Source organism: Bos grunniens, chromosome 16 (assembly GCF_055505025.1).
Source record: "Bos grunniens cultivar Pamir isolate PY7600 chromosome 16, Bosgru_T2T1.0, whole genome shotgun sequence".
In the NCBI taxonomy this organism is placed as follows: Eukaryota; Metazoa; Chordata; class Mammalia; order Artiodactyla; family Bovidae; genus Bos; species Bos grunniens.
In genome coordinates, this window is record NC_141180.1 from 81,933,463 (window position 1) to 81,957,537 (window position 24,075).

Consider the following 24,075-nt stretch of genomic DNA (forward strand, 5'->3'; position numbering starts at 1 on the left):
TAATCACAATGGTATAAATAATAATAAAAATACTTTGCATTGGCGCAGTTTTTCTACTTCTTAAAGTACTCTTACACTCACCCTCATGAGGCTCACACCCCTGTGGAGTGATAAGGGCAGGGGTTACTCTTCCATCTGACAGACAAGAAAGTGTGCTTCTTGGAGCCATGCAATGAGCAGCAGCTTCCTGGCCCCAGCCGATCACACCTCCCACTGTCTCCACCTACTGCCTGGCTCCAGGAGAGCTCAAGCAGCAGCAGTCAGAGGCAGATTCCCAGGCCGGTGTCCACTTGCCTTAGTGAGGGCCGCAACTCTTTGGGCCAGCTCAGCCTCCACCTCTGGCAGCGTCTCGGCTTTGCGCATCGTCTGCTGAAGTTTCTGCTCGGCTACCTCCAGTAGCTCCTGCAGATATCGGGCTTTCTCCTCACACTAGCAGAGTGAGGGGTGGGAAGGAGAGTCAAGAAGGAGCACTGAAGCGTCCCCTACCCCTAGCTTCAAGAGAGAGCAGGTGACAGGCCAGGGATCATCTTCATTCCAGGATACCCAAAGACACCTGACTTCCCTCTCCCAAGGTGGCCTGCTGTACTTCAGTGGCTCTTGGGCCACCAAGGGGAGGGTCAAGCATGATCATCAGGACCTCCAGGTTCGAGTACAATGCCCCCAAACCCCAAATGCAGGAGTTACCTGGCGATGCAAGGATTCCCTATTGGCCAGCTCGTTCTCCAGTTTGTCATTGAGGTCATGGATTGATGTAGCCTCACGCTGAGCAGCCAGGTAGCGCTTCTCCAGGGTGGTGATCCGCTCCTCCATGTCCTCCTTCTGGGCTAGAGCCTGAGCAGGAGAGGACAGGGTGCCAGAGAAGGGCATCAGCTTCTTCCTGCCCCCACTCTGTCTGTGCCTACGCACTAGAATGGCTGTGTCTCCGCCACACTCCCCTACCAGCTTCTGATCCTGACCCATCCCTTCCACCACTCCTCCCCACACCGGACCCCCTGAGCATTCAGTCTTACACTCCTCAGCCCTCACTTGGCCCTCCCTCAATACCCAGGACATCCAACAGCTGCCTTCCTAAGTGCCAAAGGCCCGCACCCAGAAAGACAGTGTCAGGCCCAGGCCCCTGCTCACTTCCCGGAGGTCCCTCTGGTGTTTGCTGCTCAGTTCCTCAGACTTGATGAGGTCCCGGCGGGCTGTGCCCAGGTCCTCCTCCAGTTCAGCCACAGTTGCTGTCAGGGTGACCAGTCGCTCCCGGGCCTGGCTCAACTCAAAGTTCTGCTTCTCCAGAAGCTCCTGCAGCTCCTCAACCTGGCCTGCGTCCTCCTCCAGAGACATGGAGCTCTCAGTTAGCTGTCAGGCACCCCCTCCCTGCCCTGCCCCGGGGAGAGGGGCAGAAGGACAGCACATCCAGAGCAGGCCACAGCTCTGCCCCAGCTCCAGAGCACATGTCCCAGGAACACCCTTCGTCCTCTGAGCTCTAGGACCTCACGCCAAACAACAATCAAACACCCTCACTCTCCTGTGTCTCTCTTGAAAAGCAATCATTTCTAGTTTTACCTGCTATTTCAGTCTCTTGTAACCTAGAGAGGGCCATGACTAGGGGAACAGAGGCTCAGAAAGAGAAGTGATCTCTTAGATAGATGGCTCCTAACAATTCAGTTACATGCTTACCAGTGTACATACTGGGCACTAAAAGAAAAACCTGCAGATTTCTTTGCAGATGGGGTAAGGGGAAGAAGGAAAGAGAGATGATAACCTTGGAGAAAGCTCCAAATTTAATTCAAGCAGTCGCTCTACTGCATGAAAGCTGGGCAGGGCCCACACCCCATCTGGGGTAAGACGTGCCCCCTCTGTGCAGCTCCCCGTGACCCACCTTCCACAGGCCTTTTGGTCCCAGCTCCACAGTCCCCTCCTCTTCGGCCACTCCATCCCGAACCCCTGACCCCTGCTGTAGGGAAGACACCTTCAGGGAGTCAAAGAGAAGAGAACCTTCTAGACCTTCCAAATCCCCCACCTCCCAGAGAGAGATGCCTCTTGTTAGCTAACAATCTCCAGCTAAGACAGGAGGGAAAAGTCTGATGAGGACCAGAGTTGGGAACAGGTGTAACCCAGCCATGGCTTCCAGATGAAAAGAGGGAAAGTAGCTTACCTGCTGGTGGGCACACGCCAGCTGTTCCTCCAAAGTCGTCACTCTCTCGAGGGCCGCCCGGAGCCGCTCTCGCACCTGCCCAAGGAAAGGGGAGATGGAGAAAGAAACAGGGACCCTCTGGACTTGAGCTGGAGAAGCCTGGGCTTGGTCTATCATCACTGAGCATGAGGCAAAGAGAAAGACCTACCAAAAGGCAAATTTCTGAGAGGGCACCTAATAGAAGGACCTGGAAATTGGACTAACGGTAGGAGTAAGCCAGTTAGGAAGCTAGAAGGCAGTTTTCCCTAAACAGAGGATACACAAATCTCAGAGAAGGGATGCATGGAGGCTCCAGGGAAGAGACTGGGGGTGGACTGGACCGTATTGTATTGTATCCATGGTTGCATTGGGGGTGGATGCAGGCTGTCGGCTAGCCTAGGTACCTTCTCATCCAGGGCCTTGTGGTGCTCAAACAGTGACTTGAGAGCCTTCAGCACCTCCACCTCACTGGAAACTCCTGATGGTGACTGAGCCTGACGCTTCACCACAGTCATCCTCAGTGACCGCTCATGGCGGGACACCAGGCACTCCAGATGTTCCAGAAGCAACTGGCAGAGAGAAGGCGAGGGTGCAAGGGAGGACTGTGAGCCTACACCTCGGGGGCTATAAGCACGGTCCACACAAACCCCCAGCAAGCCCAAGTCCTGCCGTGTGTACTGCTGTTGGAATGCGGAGACACTCCCATGTGGGTAAACGGGCACTGCCCCAACTTCAGACCTGTCCCAGCCTCTCTCTCAAGACCCTGACTTTCCCATGATCCCCCAGCTAGAGGTGAAACACCTAGGACTGATGGTTGAACACACTGACTATCATCCCAGAAGACAAGGCAAGAGGAGGTGAGTATGGGGCTGGATGTGCTGGCCATGCCTGCTCCCTCGGTCATACTCCCCACCCCCCAAAGCACAAACACACACCAGGTCACCCCACTTACCCTCGTGTTATTCCGCTCTGCTTTCAGCTCTGATATCTCTTCCTCCCTCTCCAGAAGCTGCTCTCGACACATACTCAGCTCCCGGGTTAAGGTGGTAAATTCCTGTAAATCCCCAAGGCCCCTCAGTGCTTAAGGATCCACCACTTACACAGTATCCTGCATGCCCAAGTCCGTGAGTGGTGGGATCCTGTCACTTGTCCCCTACTTCCACCAACTGTCCCCAGAAAAATCCCTACCCATCTACATGTGCTTAGTCTCTCAGTTGTGTTTGACTCTGCGACCCCATGGACTGTAGCCCGCCAGGCTCCTCTGTCTATGGGGATTCTCCAGGCAAGAAAACTGGAGAGGGTTGCCATGCCCTCCTCCAGGGGATCTTCCCAAACCAGGGATCAAAACCAGGTCTCCCACATTGCAGGTGGATTCTTTCCTGCCTGAGCCACCAGGGAAGCCCAAGAATACTAGAGTGGGTAGCCTAGCCCTTCTCCAGGGCATCTTCCTGACCCAGGAATCGAACTGGGGTCTCCTGCATTGCCAGTGAATTCTTCACCAGCTGAGCCACAGGGAAGCCCTACCCATCCATACTATTAGCATATGTTTCTCCAGAGGGGAGAAGCATTCCACGTACATGCAAGGGAACACAGTTGGATATGACAGTGAGAAAGTCACCAAGTGTGCTCTGTGATTCCTTCCTCCTGCAGCCACCAATATAATCTGATTATGCTCCCCCCTCCCATTTTGCATTTGTTTCTCCAACAATCCAGTGACATTTCCCTGTAGAAGCGGGTGGAGGTGAGTTTCACTTCTGGTTTGCTGTTAGTAAGGTCCAAACAGAGATTGATGGATATTAAAGAAGGAAGAGAAGGGGGCTTTGAAGTGAGTGTTCTGGAGAGCTCTTTTCTACTCCCTTCCCAGAGTTTTGCAAGTTTCAGGTAGCAAAAAAAATGAGACGACTGAAGGGCCACCCTGCATAGAAACAAGAGTGTACAGATCTGCTGAATCAGCCATGTGGCTTCAGCTCTGGCTTCTAGGATCCCAGCTCACGCCATCCTGGGGCCTGATGCCAGGGCATTTGTCCTGGCTTTGTCGAATGCCCATGTATAAAGTATCCCTTTGAGGGGTCTTTTCCCACAATGATAGGCCCAGACACTCTGAGAGACATTTCCAGCCCACTCTCATCCATGAGGCCAAGAACAGAGGGTGAGAGGCTGGCCCCAAAGACCCAGGCCTATCATATCTGTTTATACTTAGACATCAACTAATTCCAGAAAGGTGTTTAGTTAAGGGGTCCAAACTCTGTGGATGCTCAGGGTCTGGGAGTGACTGAATAGTGGCTACAGTCCCATCCCAACCTGCAGTCTCTCTCACACAGCACAGAATCACTACTGAAGGAAGAAATTCAAAGCAATCACCTTTCATCATTCCATATCAGGCCAAGGGGACAAGAGACACAGGGAAGAGACAAGGGGCACAGAGAGATGCCAGAGCCTAAGAAGCCTCGGACGCGGACCCTGCTCATGATTCCTGCCTTTCTCTCAAAGCCACGGGCAACAGCAGTCAAGCAGCTCCCATCCCGGAGGCCAGGCCTGGCCTCATGCAGCTTCGCTATCCAGCTCACACACGTGTGCATGCACACATTCTCCCCCCCACACACACACCTGAACACTTGACGGCATGCCCCCAGCCCCTAACTTGGCACTATCAGCTCTCCTACTTTATCCAGGCTCAGTCACTGCCTAGTCTTCCCACCGCAGTGTGCCTCCTACTTCCCTCCCCAGCTCTTACCATCTGACACACTGTTGCCAGGGTAATCTCCCAAAGCAATGTTGTCTTCACCATTAAATACCAACTTCTTACGCTGGTTCCAGCTTCTCTCTCACAGTTCCTTTCCAAACACCCTAAGACCCAGTTAACCTGAGTAACCTGCTGTTCTCAATCACTAGTAAAGTCCACACCTTTGCTCAGTGGGCTCCCTCTCCCTCCTTCCCAATCCTCTGCCAACACCTGATTTTTCAAAGTCCATCGCAAAGGACACACTTCCTTGGGGTCTTCCTAGTGGAAGGCTTTTTCCTTCCACTGAAAACTGGAACAAAATTCTGGGAGTGCTGACCATGTACCAGCTCCTGGTTGGTCACTGGAGACACAGTAACAAGATAGACATAATCCCTGCCTTTGTGAAGCTCCCAGAGCAGAATTAAGATCAGTTCTCAGCTCTGCCCATTTGTGATCTTGGGCAAAATGTCGAACCTCTTTAAACGTCTAATCCGAAAGATACAGTCGTCCCTCAAGGGCTGCCATGAGGATCAATGATCTGGCCCCTATTTTACTCATTGATATGATTTTAACAGTCCTCTGGAGCCCCTCTTCTATTCCTCCACACTCTTCCTGTCGTTTGGGTTCTTGTCTATTTCCTTTTTAGTGTATGAGCTCCCTAGAGGCAGGTGGTTCCTTCATCCCAGGGCTTGCTCAGGGCTCCAAACACAGTGGGCGTAGGATGGGCCCACCTCTCACCCCAGTTCCTCACCAGGGCTCCATATTCTCATCTAGAAAGCATCATAATACTCTGCCCTGCGGACACTTCTGAAGCCTGGGCAGGAACCTTGCCCGCTCTGGCCCTTCTCCCCACATGCAAGGGGCAGAGGAGCACTCCAGCTCCTCAGGGCTGCCTCCTCCTCCACCCCGGCAGCTCCTCTACCGGCAGGGCGGTCAGAAGCAATTCACCAGTCTCCTCAAGGTTGAATTTCATCCTTTGTATAATAGAGGTGATGGTGATAATAGCACCAAATTCACAGTTGTGAGAATTCTGTCAGGGAAACCCCATGCAAAGTGCTCAGCATACAGAAGATGCCATAAAGGGTGACTATAATCGCTACTAGTTGTGTTGACGGAGGAGAATAAGAGAAGTGTCACAATTCTGTCTATAATTGTCCACGGGATGCCTCTTGTTTCTCTCATCCATGCAAAGAGAGATGAACTAGATTGTCTCTAAAGCTTCTCCCATCTTCGCTCTCTGTGGTTCCCACCCACCACTTCCAAGAACAGACCCTGGTGAAGAGCAGCCAAGGGGAAGCGTCCTGCCCAGTACCGGCTGCCACCTGCTGGCTGCCTGGGCTCACTGCAGCTGGCCACTAAGGCGGGGCTTTCCTGCATCAAAGGCCATCCTTTTCTCCAGGTGAAGCCAGTTTCAGCCTGAGGCGCTTGGGAGAAACAGGGAAAGGTTTTATGAAACAAGGCAAAGGAGAGGAAATGCTCTGTGAGTTCCATCTGTTGAGATGCTCACAGATGCAGAGCTGAGGGCTCAGAAGGTGTGGCTCTGCTGGGCTGGGTGAGGGGAAGGGGAGGAGAGAAATGCTGACGGGCAGGCCTTACCTGGGGGAGGGCAGAGTTAAGGTGGCGCTGGAGCTGGTCTCGCTCATGCAGGGCATCCTGGAGCCGGCTCTGTGTCGCCAGCAAAGTCTCCTGACTCTCCCGAAGGGACTCTAGCAACTTCTCCCGCTCATCCAGCATGTTCACCATCAGCTGCTCAAAGTTGGCGTCAGCATCGGCTCCATGGGGAGGCCCCAGGGGGTCTCCCTCGTTGATTGTGGGCATCACTTCACACATGGTGGGGGTGGGCAGGGGACAGGGGAGTGGCTCACAGGGTTGGCACCTCCGGGGGTCTCAGTGAAAAGGTCTCACAGTGGGCAGTACCAGGTGAGTGAAGAGGTGGGCAGGGGCTTCTCCATGGCATCAGTTGGTCTCAGTCTGAAAGGGGCCTGGTGCCCAGAGTGCCCCTGTGAAACGGAGTGAGAGGGCCTGGTTTAAGCTCTCTGGGCTGGGGCTGGGTACCCTGTGTCCCCAGACAAGGAGGAAGCAGCCGAGTGTGGCCATGACAGGCGGAGCAAGTAGGGCTCAGAGAGGACCCTTCTCTTAGACTGAGCACTGCAGCCTGGCAGAGTCCCAGCTGGGTCCACTGACAACCATCGTTTCTGGAGGGCCGTGGTCTGTTGGAGAAGAGACTACTGTGAGAAGCAGCTGAGCAGAGAAGGGCAGAGGAGGAGGCATGGGTGAGGGCAGAGAACGCAGGAACCTGGAGCAGAATGTGGGGGCGTGGGGGAGGAGCTGGGCAGGCCCCTCCTCCGGGTTTTCTCACTCAGATGGTGCCTTCCTTAGTTCTCCCTAGAAATGCACATGCCTGCTGCTGCAGCTTCTGCTGCCAGCTTTCTCCACCCCCAGCTGTCAGAAGGGCAGCCGCAGTGGAGTGGCTCCCCGACCCACATGGCTTGCTGGCCAAATATAGAAATGATTCAGTAAGTGGCAAGAGAGCAGCCAGAAAGTGGCCAGAGTCCTCCCAAGTGGGGCGGTGCAAGTGGGAGGGGGAGAAACAGGGTCCCTACCCCACCATAGGTTTCTTCTCCACGTTCAGGCCAGGGTGAGTACAGAAGGGGTTAAAGAGTTCTTAGTGGATATGAGTCCCATACAGAATAGACTGCTGGGGTCACAGGAAACAGGGACAGAGTAGCTCTTACCCTGACCCCTGGTACAACATGGCTACCTGGCAAGGCCCAGGCTGGACACTGGGGCAGGCAGAGAACCCTGATCTGCTCCATGCCCATCATTCAGGGAAGTCTCTGGATCAAGTCATCCCCTCCTCCTGAACCCTGGCAGACAGTAGGCTTCCACTCTGAACTCATGAATTGCCTCCTATGGGCTGGAGCAGGGACTGAATGAAGTGAAGGATCGGTGACGGGGAGTGGGGAGGGTTACCCTCCTAGGGCAGGGCTTCCAAGGCGGGCCTCTGCTCATGTCTGGGAATCTTTTCCCTCCAAGTCATTGACCAATGCTAGCACTGTCAGAAGCCACCGGCTAGGGTGGTTAACACGTGCACAGCCTGGCAGGAACACCTTGAGTTTTGCACAGGGATGCCCAGCGGTCAGAGCAAAGGAAAGGGAACTGAGGAAGGTGGCCAACAGCTGGGGATTTCCACCTGCCATCAGCTTTTGGTCTCCCTGCTCACTGCTGGAAGGCTACCACCTAATCAGTTTTCAGAGGAAGCTGTCTTCAAAGCTCCTGTTCTAGGACCGATGGGATGTGAAACAGCCAGTGCGGTGATAAGGACTCACAGAAACCTCATAAATGGTGCTTTCCTTCCTTCCTTACCCCTTCTACATCTGGGAAACTCAGAGACAGCTTCTTGTCTAACCCTCTGGTGGCAGACTGGGAGAGTCAGGGAGAGGACAGGCAGCATCTGGACCCAGTGTGAAGTGAAAAGTCAGACACAGGAAGTCAGACACCCTGTGGCAGGGCTGAACCTAGCAGGAGAACCAAAAAAGGGCCAAGCCTCTACCTGAATCACCCTTACCCTCCCCAGCCCCCAGGAATGGGGGACAGAAAAAGTGATGCAGGGGAGAAACATGGGCCCAGATGAGATAAAAGTCAGAGCACTAACTAGAGAACTCCCAAGTCCACAGCCACGGCCATTCCCAGAGGACCCAATAGTTCAGGCAGCATGTGGGTGTGCCCATATATGCACACATATGCCCACATATGTATGTATACTGGCAGACAAAGGATTTGGAGCCTTAGGACATACACATGTTCCCAGACACAGAAAATGGAAACAAAATCTGACCCAGGGAGCCCTTCTCCAAACTGGATAGCCACTGTAAAAGGTGGGATCCCACGAGGTGAAAAGTAGCACCCTGGTCTGCACCCTACGTTACCCCAATATCCCTGCTCCACAGAGTAGCTGGGAGCAGAGCAGACAGGAGGAGCTACTGCCCCAGTCCTGCCAGAGCAGTGGTCTCACTAATGCTAATGACAGCAATTGCTCGGACTCGCTCACCCTCCTCACCTGAAACACTCCACTCTGTGAGATTTAAAGGCCACTGGCTTCCCTGGTGGCTCAGAGGGTAAAGTGTCTGTGTATAATGCAGGAGACCTGGGTTCGATCCCTGGGTTGGGAAGATCCCCTGGAGAAGGAAATGGCAACGCACTCCAGTACTCTTGCCTGGAAAATCCCATGGACTGAGAAGCCTGGTAGGCTATAGTCCATGGGGTCACAAAGAGTCGGACATGGCTGAGCGTCTAGTGGTTAGTGGCCCCACCATATCTCTCTAAGCTCATCAACAGCCATGCCCAATCTCTTCCCACTCTCCTGCCCCCACCCGAAGAAGAAGTGTGAAGCCAAAGAGAAGATCAGTCTGGGGAAGGGGCCCCTGTGGCAAAGGCTGTGCTTTGGAAAAGAGCACTGTGCTCAGGAGCACAGGGACTGAGTCCAGCAGAGCTCAGGCAGCCCACAGCATAACGCACAGGAAGGAGCCCAGAGCTAGGACTCTGGAGCCCTGAGCCGCAGTTCTGTCACAGACTAGCTGAGTGATCCTGGGTTTGTCTTGACTTACTGAGACCTCTGCTGTAAGACAGAACCCACGACCCTTATTCAGTCCATCTCAGGGGGATGACACCATAGATAAAGAGCCTGGGAAAGCAGAAAGCATCCCATGATTGTAGGGGAATTTGAATTATGTTAGTAGTGGGCAAAGGTGGGCCTGTGGGTGGAGTTTTTAATGGTTCCTTCTAGGAAAGGGGTTGAGAAGTTCTCAGGAAGGGAACATAGGATCTCAGGCTGCCCACAGTGATGTGCTGGACATTTGGTCTGATTTGGCCTACCGAAATCCTCCCAGTCATCCTGGCAACTGAGAAGCTGACTTTGGTACCATCATCGCTTCCCCAGGCTCCTTCCAATCCAAGAGCCAGGTAGCCACTCCACTCCCCCTAGTGAAATGGCATCCCACAGAGCAGGCTGAAGATGCGCCCAGAGGTGCATGGCAGGCGGATGCCTCTGAGATGACTGTCCAGGACTTCCTACGGCTGCCCCCACAAACTTCACTAGTGTGGTGAGCAGACGGGGGCTCGAGAACAGCCCTATCGGGACAACTGGCTCTTTCTGGTTCCATCGCCACCTTTAAATAGTGCAGTTATCATCTCAACCTAGCAGAAGCCTCAACTCCTGCACAATTTCTAAGTAACACTCACAGATCAAAAGCCACCAGCCCCTAAAGCAGACATATATGAGGAGCTGTGGCGGTGAGGAGTGTCGGCAGGCTGTGACACAACAGAGGAGTGCCCCCAACCAAGCTGATGTGTGTGTGTGAAGAGGGAGGGTCAGATGAAAACCAGGCCTCTGCGCTTATGAATACAGGAGAGGCAGACTCTGAAACCTCTCTGGCTCCCTAATAATCACCCCCATCTTTTCCTAACAAACAGGAGGGATGGGCGCTTGGATGTGATGCTCTGGGTGACCACACACACATACACAGACTGGCTTCCCACCGCCCTACCAGATGGCAGGCCCCACCATGGTAAGACAGCTCAGCAAGGACAAAGCTATTGGCTTCCATAGAGACCCAAGGGCCAGGGCAAAGCTTCCAGGAGCTGTGCCCAAGTGTAAGTGGGCCAAGAGCCAGGCAAAAGGGGAGCTTCAAGGTGAGAGCCCCTTTACCTCAGAGTAAAGAGCTAAAAAAGGAAGGTCAGATACCACCCAATTGGAGGAAGAGTGAAGACCTGAGGAAATGGGGGAGAGTCATCTAGGAAAACAGTAACAATTATGAAAGCAGCTATGATTTATTCAGAATTTACCATGTGCTAGACATTGTGGCATCGGTTGACACATAGTAACTTTAATTCTCCAGTTCCTTGCAAAGAAGACACAGTTCTTCTCATTTCACAGATTTGAGAATTGAGACAAGTCATGCAATCAAGTCTATGTGGCTAGTAATAAAAAGAGCTAGGATTCAATTCCAGTCTGTCTGACTCCAAAGAGGAGTAGAGGATGGAGGAGAGGGGAGTGGACACGACTCCTTCAGGCATCCTGTTTCTTCCAAGAAGCCAAGGCACTTGGGCCCCAGCCCCTTTCACCCTTATCCAGGAGACGGGAGCCTAAGGGTTCACTTGCCTCAGCCCTCCTCCACCAACCCTCCTCTAGCCCGAGCGAAGGCCTCTGCACAGCGGGCACCATGGTCACGAGGCAGCCACGTCCCCACTGGAAGTGACCTGTCTACAGAGCCTCACCCACCACCTAAGCAAACCTCTCCCCCTACCTCTGGCTGGCTCTATACTGAGCTGTAAGGAGACTGCCTGAGTTTCCCACACCACTCCATATTCCCTATTCCTACAGGAACTACAAAAGCAGACATTCTTCCGAGCCCTCAGCCTCCTCCCTCTGGGGCTTTCAGACACCATCCTCTCAGTGGAACGTAGTCCAGCTCCCCACCTCTCTTTCCCTCTCATGCAGAAGTCCATCCTCTCCCCTTGTTCCTCTTCTGATCCAGCTCAAAACCCCAAGAAGACTTGCCCCCACTCAGCCCCCTCTCCAAAGCCCCACCAAGCCCCCTTTCCCTGCTACTCCTTGTCTCTGCTCACCATCAAGCTCCCAGAATCCACCTATTGTTCACGAGCTTCTAGCACCTTATCCAGCCTGCCTTAGTCTCCTTTCCATATTAATCTAAGGAACTTCTGATCACCCTTAAGCTCTTCTTAAGCACCACTTCCCCCACGGAACCTTTCTGATTCCCTCCACACATAAGATTGCCCCTTCTACTGACCCAGAACAGCTTTTTCTTCTATTTGTGGCACACCAACTCAACTGAAGACTCTTGAGTGAGAACCATGACCTAATTATCTTTGGACTCTCCAACACTTACCATGGGCCTGACATACACAGAGTTGAGTGGATACATGTGACAGAGTCATTCTAGGAAGTCCATCCCTGACCCACTTTAAAGAAGGGGAGTTCAAAATAGAAAAAACTTATCTTGCCCTCTAAAAAATTAAAACTTCTTCACAGCAAGATGGGGGCCATTCCTGCCTTAAAAGGCAGACTCTGGAGCAAGTTGATGGACTGGCTCCTCCACTAACCACTCATGTGACTCTGGAAAGATACCTAATCTCTCTGAGCCTTGGTTCTCCATCTGTGAAATGGGGATGATAATAATATTCACTTTAGATAGCAGATGTGAGAATTACTAGAGTTCAATAACATACACAAAGTGCTGACATCAGTGTCCATCAAACACTCAGTAAGTATTAATTCCTAGCATTTCAGGCTCCTGAAGCATCTTGAGGCTGAGCCCGCTCCAAATACAGTAAGAAAACTAAAAATCTGTATTAGCTAGAGGAAGCGTTCCCAGAGGAAAAAACTTTTGGAAAAGCTTTATTGATACTTTCTCACTGCTGGCCACAAATCCCTTCAAAAGCATCCAGTTCTCTGGGTCTCTAAAGGGCCAGCAATGAGACTTCCTCTCTCTGAGCTTCAGGTTCCCAAATCTGGGAAATAAAAGTCATAACATGTAACATGATCTAGTGATCTCACAGGTTGTCATGAGGGTCTAAGGAGTTAAGAGACATGAAACTGTTCTGAGAAGTATAAAATGCTACTCAAGCACAGGTTAGCACTGACTGCCAGCTTAAGACACTCAACTTCTGAATGCTGGCATAGTCAGCTGACACAGGAAGAGACTGCTCTATCTGACAGGTTCCCCTGGGCCCATACCTGTGAAGCCCATCTCTCCAGCTGCTCCACAGGAGTGAATTATAAGCCACCTCTTACTAAGACATGGCCTATCATTTGGGTAAGCAAAGAACTTGCTGTCCAAATCAGGACAGTGAATTCAGGCACCAGGACTCAGATATAAAATGCCACTGCCCCAGGCATGTCGAACCACTTGGTCACTCTCACTGTCACCACCCAGGGGGTACTAACGGCAGAGGCTGGGGCAGAAAAGAGGCCTGCAGGTCTCTGTACATCTTCCAAAACAGCCCACTTCTAAAGTAACCACAGTTACAGCCATCACAGCTATCCATTTAAATTAAGCCAGGTGTTTGCAAACTGGGCTTTTTCATAGAGTACCTTCAGGGCAGCCTGGCATGAGAAAAAAAAAAAAAAAAAAAGAGGAAAGAGGTAAGACAAATGCAAAGGGCTCTGAACTCTCTTTTCTTTTTTTAATCTCATCAACTCCAAATCTGTGAATTTTACTGGATTTCGGATTAAGGTTTCATTTGTATCAAAGGGTTCCAAGTCTAACAAGAGGTTAGAAGATCTCTGGTAAGTATTGTCTACAGAGACCTCTGCTAAAATAAACACACATTCTCTCAAAGAGGCAGCACATCAGTGCAATAGAACAGGACCTGGGAAGGCTACACAGGACACACTGGGGGCCACACTCTAAAGGTCTAACGGTGGTGCTTTAGTTGCTCAATCATGTCTGACTCTTTGCGACCCCAAGGACAATAACCCACCACACTTCTCTGTCCATGGGATTTCCCATGCAAGAATACTAGAGTGGGTTGCCATTTTCTTCTCCAGCGGATCTTCCTGACCCAGGGATTGAACTGGCATTCAATTCTTTGCATTGCAGTTGGATTCTTTACTGACTGGGTCACCAGGGAAACCCCAAATGTCTAATAGAGATAATTTATTTACAAAAGTTAAGATAGGCTGCACCACTGAACATAGCACCTGGCTTCGGCTGAATTTACATCATAAGTACAGCAACCCCAACCATCTTCTGCTAATCAGAGCCACTGATTAACGCATATATGTCCTCAGTCCACCCTGGTGGCTCAGTCAGTAAAGAAGTAGGGAGCTACCACATAGCAGAAAACAACTGTCCAGGGGTAATAAGGAACATCAGAAGGGAGTACTGTCAGATGCTGGGGTGTGAAAGATCCAGAGCGCACAGAACTGCCCAGAGAAATGTAGGCACAATAAAAAGTGTGCATTGCAGGTGGTCACGAAAGTGTGTGTGGGGTTGGGGGTATGTGCAGACACAAAATAGAATATGGTGGGGGGAGGCATGTGTATTCACACAACAGAGTGTGTAAGTGTAGTCATGAGAATTTGTGGTGTCCATGTATAATATTGAAAGAGATATGTGCTTGTGTGTATGTGTGTGTATATGAGTATGGTCGTGAGAATGGGGTCCTGAGTTCATGTGCATGAGAGAAGATGAGTGGGCATGTAAAATGGTGAGACTGTGTGGATGTGTGTGATCACGAGTATATGTCAGGGCTCATGACTGGTCATGAAAATACATGTGTGTGCAATCATGAGAATGCATCTGGGAGTCATGAAAGTATGTATGTTCATAAGAGCATACAGCTGCTGTGAGAGTTTTGCATGCGTGCATGATCGTGAAAGCATATCGCTGATCATGAGAGAGTATAAGTATATATGTGGTCTTGAACTTCAGTGAGAATGTATGAGAGGGAAAGGAGGGAAGGATGAGAATAATAATGAAGGAATAAAAATTGTACTTGTTCATGTGCTCTGCCCCAAACAAGGACCAAAATTTTAGGGTACTCCACAACTGGCCTAGTGTGAGTTCAAGGCAAGGAACTAGGCTTAGCCCATCTTTCTACTTACTACGAACCATCAGAGCTTCACTGCCTAGCCTCCCAAGCCCAGGGCATCAGATATGGCAGCAGTCACCCACTAAGTCTTCCAGAATGCTCACTCCTGAAGGAAGAGCCCAGGCCAGACTCCTTGCCTGACCTTCCTCTTAGCAGCTATCCTCGAAGCCAAACATAGGAAAATCCTCTTCCACACAGTGGTGAGCGAGGCTGCGTGGTGGTGGAGTGGGAAACGGCTGAGAGGTGATACCCCACGTCTGAGGTATGAGAAACCCCAGTAAGATGGTAGACACTGAGAGAGGGCATCAGAGGGCAGACAGACTGAAACCACAACCACAGACAACTAGCCAATCTAATCACAGGGACCACATCCTTGTCTAACTCACTGAAACTAAACCATGCCATGTAGGGCCACCCAAGACGGGCGGGTCATGGTGGAGAGTTCTGACAAAATGCGGTCCGCTGGAGAAGGGAATTGCAAACCACTTCAGGATTCTTGCCTTAAGAACCCCATGAACAGTATGAAAAGGCAAAATGATAGGATACTGAAAGAAGAACTCCCCAGGTCGGTAGGTGCCCAATATGCTACTGGAGATCAGTGGTGAAATAACTCCAGAAAGAATGAAGGGATAGAGCCAAAGTAAAAACAATACCCAGTTGTGGATGTGACTGGTGATAGAAGCAAGGTCCGATGCTGTAAAGAGCAACATTGCATAGGAACCTGGAATGCTAGGTCCATGAATCAAAGCAAATTGGAAGTGGTCAAACAGGAGATGGCAAGAGTGGATGTCGACATTTTAGGAATCAAAGAACTAAAATGGACTGGAATGGCTGAATTTAACTCAGATGATCATTATATCTACTACTGTGGGCAAGACTCCCTTACAAGAAATGGAGTAGCCATCATAGTCAACAGAAGAGTCCGAAATGCAGTACTTGGATGCAATCTCAAAAACAACAGAATGATCTCTGTTCATTTCCAAGGCAAACCATTCAATATCATGGTAATCCAAGTCTATGCCCTGACCAGTAAGGCTGAAAGAGCTGAAGTCGAATGGTTCTATGAAGACCTACAAGACCTTTTAAAACTAACACCCCGAAAAGATGTCCTTTTCATTACAGGGGACTGGAATGCAAAAGTATGAAGTCAAGAAACACCTGGAGTAACAGGCATATTTGGCCTTGGAGTATAGAATGAAGCAGGGCAAAGGCTAATAGAGTTTTGCCAAGAGAACGCGCTGGTCATAGCAAACACCCTCTTCTAACAACACAAGAGAAGACTCTACACATGGACATCACCAGATGGCCAACACTGAAATCAGACTGATTATATTCTTTGAAGCCAAAGATGAAGTCAGCAAAAACAAGACCGGGAGCTGACTGTGGCTCAGATCATGAACTCCTTATTGCCAAATTCAGACTTAAATTGAAGAAAGTAGGGAAAACCACTAGACCATTCAGGATGATCCAAACCAAATATGACCTAAATCAAATCCCTTACAATTATACAGTGGAAGTGAGAAATAGATTTAAGGGACTAGATCTAATAGAGTGCCTGATGAACTATGGACAGAGGTTCGTGACATTGTACAGGAGACAGGGATCAAGACCATCCCCATAGAAAAGAAATGCAAAAAAGCAAAATGGCTGTCTGAGGAGGCCTTACAAATAGCTGTGAAAAGAAGAGAAGTGAAAAGCAAAGGAGAAAAGGAAAGATACCCATTTGAATGCAGAGTTCCAAAGAATTGCAAGAAGAGACAAGAAAGCCTTCCTCAGTGATCAGTGCAAAGAAATAGATAAAAACAATAGAATGAGAAAGACTACAGATCTTTTCATGAAAATTAGAGATACCAAGGGAATATTTCATGCAAAGATGGGCTCATTAAAGGATAGAAATGGTATGGACCTAAAGGAAGCAGAAGATATTAAGAAGAGGTGGCAAGAATACACAGAAGAACTGTATAAAAAAGATCTTCATGACCCAGATAATCATGATGGTGTGATCACTCACCTAGAGACAGACATCCTGGAATATGATATCAAGTGGGCCTTAGGAAGTATCACTATGAACAAAGCTAGTGGAGGTGATGGAATTCCAGTTGAGTTATTTCAAATCTTTAAAGATGATTCTGTGAAAGTGCTGCTCTCAATATGTCAGCAAATTTGGAAAACTCAGCAGTGGCCACAGGACTGGAAAAGGTCAGTTTTCATTTCAATCCCAAACAAAGGCAATGCCAAAGAATGTTCCAACTACAGCACAATTGCACTCATCTCACATGCTAGTAAAGTAATGCTCAAAATTCTCCAAGCCAGGCTTCAGCAATACATGAACCATGAACTTCCAGATGTTCAAGCTGGTTTTAGAAAAGGCAGAGGAACCAGAGATCAAATTGCCAACATTCACTGGATCATCAAAAAAGCAAGAGAGTTCCAGAAAAACATCTATTTCTGCTTTACTGACTATGTCAAAACCTTTGACTGTGTGGATCACAACAAACTGTGGAAAATTCTTAAAGAGATGGGAATACCAGGCACCTGACTTGCCTCTTGAGAAATCTGTATGCAGATCAGGAAGCAACAGTCAGAACTGGACATGGAACAACAGATTGGTTCCAAATAGGAAATGGAGTATGTCAAGGCTGTATATTGTCACCCTGCTTATTTAACTTATATGCAGAGTACATCATGAGAAACGTTGCGCTGGATGAAGCACAAGCTGGAATCAAGATTGCCGGGAGAAATATCAATAACCTCAGATATGCAGATGACAACACCCTATGGCAGAAAGTGAGGAAGAACTAAAGAGCCTCTTGATGAAGGTGAAAGAAGAGTGAAGAAGTTGGCTTAAAGCTCAACATTCAGAACTAAGATTATGGCATCTGGTCCCATCACTTCATATCAAATAGATGTGGAAATAATGAGAGACTTTATTTTCTTGGGCTCCAAAATCACTGCAGATAGTGACTTCAGCCATGAAACTAAGACACTTGCTCCTTGGAAGGAAAGTTATGACCAACTTAGACAGCATATTAAAAAGCAGAGACGCTACTTTGCCAACAAAGGTCCGTCTAGTCAAGGCTATGGTTTTTCCAGCGGATGTATGGATGTGAGAGTTGGACTGTGAAGAAAGCTGAGCACCGAAGAATTGATGCTTTTGAACTGTGGTGTTGGAGAAGACTCTTGAGAGTCTCTTGGACTGCAAGGAGATCCAACCAGTCCATCCTAAAGGAGATCAGTCCTGAGTGTTCATTGGAAGGACTGATGTTGAAGCTGAAACTCCGATACTTTGGACACCTAATGCAAAGAGCTGACACATTGGAAAAGACCCTGATGCTGACTGAAGGCAGGAGGAGGAGGGGATGACAGAAGTTGAGATGGTTGGATGGCATCACTGACTCAGTGGATATGAGTTTGGGTAACTCCGGGATTTGGTGATGGACAGGGAGGCCTGGTGTGCTTCGGTCCATGGGGTCGCAAAGAGTCGGACACAACTGAGCGACTGAACTGAACCGAACTGAAGACTCTCTATCATCCAGTGCCCATGCCTACCTCCACTCCTGCCCCCACTTGGAACTGTAGGTTCTTATTTGAAAGGTTCTCTCAGGCCATGCAGGCCAATCTCCCATGCTGGAAGTGAGTTCCTCCCAAAATATCCCTGACAGGTCAGTCTTTCTTTGATTATCCTTCAGGAATACAGAGGTCACTACTAAATGAGGAAGCCCTCATTGTCTTAAGGAAGTTTTTTCTTAAACTGAATGGAAACCTATCTCTCCTTTAAAATGAAAGTTATCTATCAAAGGGCAGTGGCTATGAAGTCACATCAGACATGCATTTATGAGAATAAATTTATCAGAATAAATAAAACTACAATGGCTGGGCAAAGTGAGCAATTGTTGTTTAGCTGCTAAGTCATGTCATACTTTTTGCAACCCCATGGACTGTAGCCTTCTAGGCTCCTCTGTCCATGGGATTTCGCAGAAAAGAATACTGAGCCACCAGGGAAGCCCAAGTGAGTGACAGAGGTCTCTTTGCAAACCAGCTATTTTCATCAGAGACTTAGCAACAAAATTATACTTGTAACTAAGTATTCTTTTAAATCACTGTATACATTATACATTTTTATAATTACTATATAATGTATACTGTGTCTATACATTAGTATTATTATTCAGAGATATAAACCTAAACCACCTACCATGCTTTATGGGAGATTTAGGAATTTTCCCTTTACTGACTATAGAATCTAATTCCTCCACTAATGTAACACCACTGTATTGGGTGCCCAGAGGATCTTCTGCTCCTGGTTAAAAATATCTAGTTTCAAGGCTTCACTGAACCCAGGGGATCTGCAGATAGACCTCTTTAATTCAATCCAATGATTACTATGAGTAGATTTCTTATTCTGCAGTAGATTACTTTTTGTTATGGATACAAAAGGCAAATAAGATACAATCTAAACCCTTAAGAAATTCACAGCCTACTTGGAAGAAAGGAAAACATATGGAGTAGCATGTAATCAAGTATTCAGTCTCCAGCACATCCTGGGCTTCAGCACTGAGCACCACCTGCAGTGACCGAGTTCACCAGTGATGGTTTCTCCCTCAGCTCTTTGGGAAGGAGACAACCCCAGCCAAGGCCTCTAGACCCCTGACTGACATGCAAGATGCTTCTCTGGACTAGAACTGACTTCACCTGGGGGAACAGAAGGTGCTTGAGGGAGGTGGGGGCACAGCTCCCAACGCTCTCTGAAAGCAGAGCCACAAGCTGGGCAGCCATCATGCTTCTTGTGTGAGTGGTGAACCAGCAGCCCAGATCCTCAGGCTCTGCCAGCCCTGGAGTTTCATACGAAGCTGGCTTAGAGCTCCTTCCCTCAATGCTATTTCCCCATGACATTCTCAGTTTCCAAAGGCCCCTCCCAGTTCAGCAAATTCCTCTAGAAGGACCCCTTCTCAGAGTCCGCCCAGCATCAGCACCCCTCTGAGTACTCTTTACTCTGGTGGCCATCTCAAGTGCAACGCTCCTGGGAGCCAGCACTGCATGTCCCCCAGAGCTAATTATACTTAGTGAGCTAGCAGCCAGAGGGGGACACATGGTGACTTCATGCGGCTGCGATATATATTTGTCCCTCCCTCTGACCCCACTCCCTTTCCTCTATTTCTCCCAATTCCCTACCCAGAACCTAAACTCTGAGGCAGCTCCCTGCTCCCTACCAACTCCTCCTCTCCAGCACACACACACACACACACCCCACACATAACTTCATACTACTTTAGAAACCACACCTTGTTTCTATATCAACTCATCCAAGGGCATATAGCCACAGAGTACAGTATCCCTGGCACAGAAAGACTTCAGTTGTCTCCCCCATATCCTAAAGCCCCATTGACCTCCACCTCCCTGGCCCTGCTGAGTTTTCACCATGCTTCACTGCCCCCAAAGCTGACTACTCTCCCTCTTCCCTAGCTCTCACCCTGCTGTCCTCAGTGGCTCTGAAAGGACCCATAAGCAATCCCTGACAACTATTTCAATCTCTAAGATTTCAGCAATCAACCTAGAGAGGAGACCCAGTGTCCTGGCTGCCTGCCCTTCCCTGCCTATCCAATCCCTCCTTATCATCCAGCTGCAAGACCTTCCTTATACATGCCACAGTTCTAGCATCATGACAAGCTCAGCAGCACATGCCCTGATACCACTGGATGAGATTTCCTTTTCACATCCCCACCCTCTTCCCACACCCATTCTTCTATCTTTCAGAGATGGTGTCTCTCATTGTGGAGGGTGTCTAGTGCATTCTTGGCCTTCAATAACCATTGTGCCATTCATTGTCTCATCTCCCGGTACCTCTTAATCCAGGCAGCCTCCTCACATCTCAGGGCAAAGTCCTAGAAAACAGCCAAAGAAAATCATTCAAACACTTTTTTAAGGTAGCTTTCCTTGGGACTGCCTGGCTAATTATTAGTGGCAGAGAGTGGACAGGTTGGAATCCAGGTAGGACAGTTATTTAAAAGGATGTGGACCCAGATATTTTCATAATCCAATAGCAGTGTAACAAAATTGGTGCTGGTGGTGGGGGAGGAGGAATGGATCTGTTAACAGGGTGTCTGCTGTGTGTACCTTTCAGGTGCTCCATGGCCCTAAATTGCCTTCAGAAGACTTAGCACCTAGCATGGTGTCTGGCATTACAGTAGATGCCCAATTAATATTTGTTGGATGTTGAACAAAGTACTAGGTGCCAGTTCCAACTGGGAAGATTGAGGGAAGAACCCAAAAGGGGCTACTGGAGGCGCCCCTTAAGATCCCACCAGGAGAGGATCTCCATGCTAAGGACAGCCTCATTAACCACTTGCTCACCAGAGGACAGCAGTCTCAATACCCCTACCCCTCTACCAGCATACCTCTCCTTAAAGGTGACATTGGCACCCCCTTCTCAAAACAAAAACCCAGCCACATCACGTTTCCAAGTCCTTCAATCAGACCTCTCTTTTCCCACTCACAACCAAACTGTACTGGAAAACAGCTCAACTGCGTAGTGGAAAGTCAATTCCCCACTCCTACTCTCCCCGCTCAGGAATCTCTACCCAGCCCTATTTTATGGTTGCTCCCATCCTGAACCCCACCTTCAATAGACCTCCAATTGGCTGCTCCTTCCACTCCACCGCCCCTGGCACTGCAGAAATGTGGGCATCTCTGGCACAACCTGAGACTGGCAGTTCGAGGAATGGAGAGTGAGCAATATTAAGAACGGCTGTTATGAGCAATGTGTGAGGGGATAAGAACCCCTGGAAGAACGAAGACCGTGCCAAAGCAGCGGAGCTGGCCCCGGCGCTTCTTCTCTGACTCTTCTGCATGGGAAACGGGGGCGCGGTCCACCCAGCTCCCCCTGGGAGACTTGCCAACTCAGACTCCCCGCCCGGAGCTGATGGAGCTGAGGGCGAACTCCAAGCACTCCCCACAAATCGGGCATCGTCCTCTCATTCTCATCCTCAAGGGCACAGGGCGCTGCAAAGGCTGGTGAGGGGCGGCAGGAAAAGTATCTACCGGAGAGACACGTTTGAGTAAAAGGTGCTGTTTCCCAAGAACCGCTAGACTGAGACCTCCTTCCCAAACTGTGAGGGGAGCTGGAGGTGGGAAAAACAGAAATCCCTCCCGCACCCCGGGCTCTGGAGGCTCACCTGCCTGCACTCACCGAAGGCCGGGCAGCTTGGCTCTGCGCAGGAAGCCGCCCCGGCCTGGAGGCGCCGGACTTGGCCTCGCGAGCGGAGCAGGCGCCTAGGCAGCCGCAGCCTTCCCGAGCCGAAGCGCCCCGCCCTCGCCTTCTGCGGACGGCCCCCGGCCCCACCTCAAGGGCGGGGCTAGCCGGCCCCCTCGAGGCCACGCCCCTGCCCCGGCGCTCCCTCCCTCGTGACGTGGAGCCGCTTGGGGCTGCGCGCCATCTTGGCTCGGCCGGGAGAGTATCTCGTGAGGTGGCGGGGAGCCAGATTTTTACCCAACGCCAGTCAAGTTTTAGGGCCCAAGGGAGCCCTGCCTCCATCCCAGTGAGGTGCAGCACGTACCCTTTGAACCTACGTTTGCCTCTAACCACCTCCTCCCTAAATTGGTCTCAGTACTGGCCTTGTAATTGTTTGCCAATGATTTGTTGCCTTTCACACTCTGTTGCCCATTTATTATTCGTCCTTTGGTTGCGCCCATTTTTTAAGTGGAGAAACTTGAAAGCAAGATAAATTTCCATACTGCAAGCTTAAGTGAATTGTGTCGCTTGGCTGTGCTAACACTGTTACTATAAAATGAAATGTTTGTCTATAGTATGTACAGAATAGTAAGACAGTTTTAAATGCCAAAATTCATGCCAAATTTTGGTTAAATCTGACCATTTTCTTTTAATTGCACCGTACCCTATACCCTGTGACAATTAATGCATCTTTCCCATCTGGTTTGTGAAGTTTCATCACAGTATCTATTCAGTCCTTTACATTGCCCAGTAAGCACTGTTAGAAATGTAAGGATTTTACATATTCAAAAGCAGAGACATTACTTTGCCAACAAAGGTCCTTCTAGTCAAGGCTATGGTTTTTCCTGTGGTCATGTATGGATGTGAGAGTTGGACTGTGAAGAAGGCTGAGCGCCGAAGAATTGATGCTTTTGAACTGTGGTGTTGGAGAAGACTCTTGAGAGTCCCTTGGACTGCAAGGAGATCCAACCAGTCCATTCTGAAGGAGATCAGCCCTGGGATTTCTTTGGAGAGAATGATGCTGAAGCTGAAACTCCAGTACTTTGGCCACCTCATTGGAAAAGCTGACTCATTGGAAAAGACTCTGATGCTGGGAGGATTGGGGGCAGGAGGAGAAGGGGATGACGACAGAGGATGAGATGGCTGGATGGCATCACTGACTCGATGGACCTGAGTCTGAGTGAACTCCGGGAGTTGGTGACGGACAGGGAGGCCTGGCATGCTGTGATTCATGGGGTCGCAAAGAGTTGGACACGACTGAGCGACTGAACTGAACTGAACATGTACAGACTTATAAACACACAAGTTCTATATCAGCAACAAATGCTGTAGTTGACATCAATGGCATGTATAACCATTTTTTTTCTTTCCTCCAATATATTCACCATTTGGCTTAATTAATTCTATGTCATTGGTAGAAGGAAGGAAAATCTGAGTAATTCTGACTTACTTGAGGGGTAAGAAATGAACCTGAATATTTTGTTTGTCTGACCCTCCAAGCAAATTCAAGGTACATATTTAAAGAAGTGGAAAGTACATAGCAGTTTTTATAAAAGCAGTCCAGAAAGTTCCAACTCTTCTCCAGATGGTTTCAGTTCCCATCAAAAGGAAATCCCTGAGACACTTTATATCCTTTCACTAAAACGCAACTCAGTCAATGCAGAGGTAAAGTATAACATACTTTACCAAGTGTTAATGTTTTACTAAGAGAAAAGCTGAGGCAATGTTTAATGTTGTATCTATCATACCATGGAGTTTGATACAAAAACCAGGAAGTTCAGTCAGGACACAATTATTAAGCCAATTTTACTTCACTCCCCTTTTAAAAGTAACTCCTAAATAGGGGACACAAAATTCACTAGACATCTCCCTTCTGCTCCATGGCATTTTATAAGGACACTAGGAACTGTGTGTTTCTCTCCTTCTGCTTCAGAGGCAATTTTTGATTGTAGAAATCTCTAAGGTGCTTATTGTCCTTGGGTTTTTTTTTTTTTTTATCATTTAAATGCCCAAATTCTGTTTTTCACTGACCTAGCTCACTTTCTGCATGAACAGCTTTAGTACCCACTTCACTGTGGGGTAAGGTTAGCTATTAGCACCAGTATTAAGCAGATCCTTCCTAAGAACACTCTGTAAATAGCAGGGGGTAGGGAGAATGGTAAGGAAAAAACAACATTCATTTAGCAGTCAAGCGCAGGACTGTACTGCCCCCGTGGGATTTTCATGTTTAAGGAATATGGTCTTAATGCCCACCTTGTGGCAATATCTAGCTAACATCCATTCCCTCCCCCAGCTGATTTGGGTAGGGGGCGGGGCAGGAGACAAACAGCAAAGTTATCTTGTTAGCAA

At 49.3% G+C, this 24,075-nt stretch overlaps 1 protein-coding gene and 1 pseudogene across 23 annotated transcripts in view; both read right to left on the bottom strand.

Annotated features, from left to right (window-relative positions):
- Positions 1-21,829, bottom strand: part of PPFIA4 (PPFI scaffold protein A4) — a 52,561-nt gene extending 30,732 nt beyond the window's left edge. For 7 of the 23 annotated variants that reach the window (XM_086345814.1, XM_086345819.1, XM_086345813.1 and 4 more), the window contains exons 1-9: positions 21,671-21,829; positions 6,480-6,883; positions 3,114-3,215; positions 2,566-2,730; positions 2,144-2,218; positions 1,868-1,957; positions 1,126-1,317; positions 685-831; positions 295-429 (exon numbers count right to left, since the gene is read on the bottom strand). In XM_086345814.1, the coding sequence (XP_086201940.1) occupies positions 295-429; positions 685-831; positions 1,126-1,317; positions 1,868-1,957; positions 2,144-2,218; positions 2,566-2,730; positions 3,114-3,215; positions 6,480-6,713 (1,140 nt within the window). In that variant the 5' untranslated portion in view covers positions 6,714-6,883; positions 21,671-21,829. Of the gene's footprint in view, positions 1-294; positions 430-684; positions 832-1,125; positions 1,318-1,867; positions 1,958-2,143; positions 2,219-2,565; positions 2,731-3,113; positions 3,216-6,154; positions 6,308-6,479; positions 7,094-20,339; positions 20,381-21,670 lie in introns of those variants that run through there. The other 16 variants (XM_086345808.1, XM_086345829.1, XM_086345828.1 and 13 more) reach the window with 12 other exon arrangements.
- Positions 20,979-21,931, bottom strand: LOC147357174 (uncharacterized; annotated as a pseudogene).
- Positions 21,932-24,075: the final 2,144 nt, after the last annotated feature.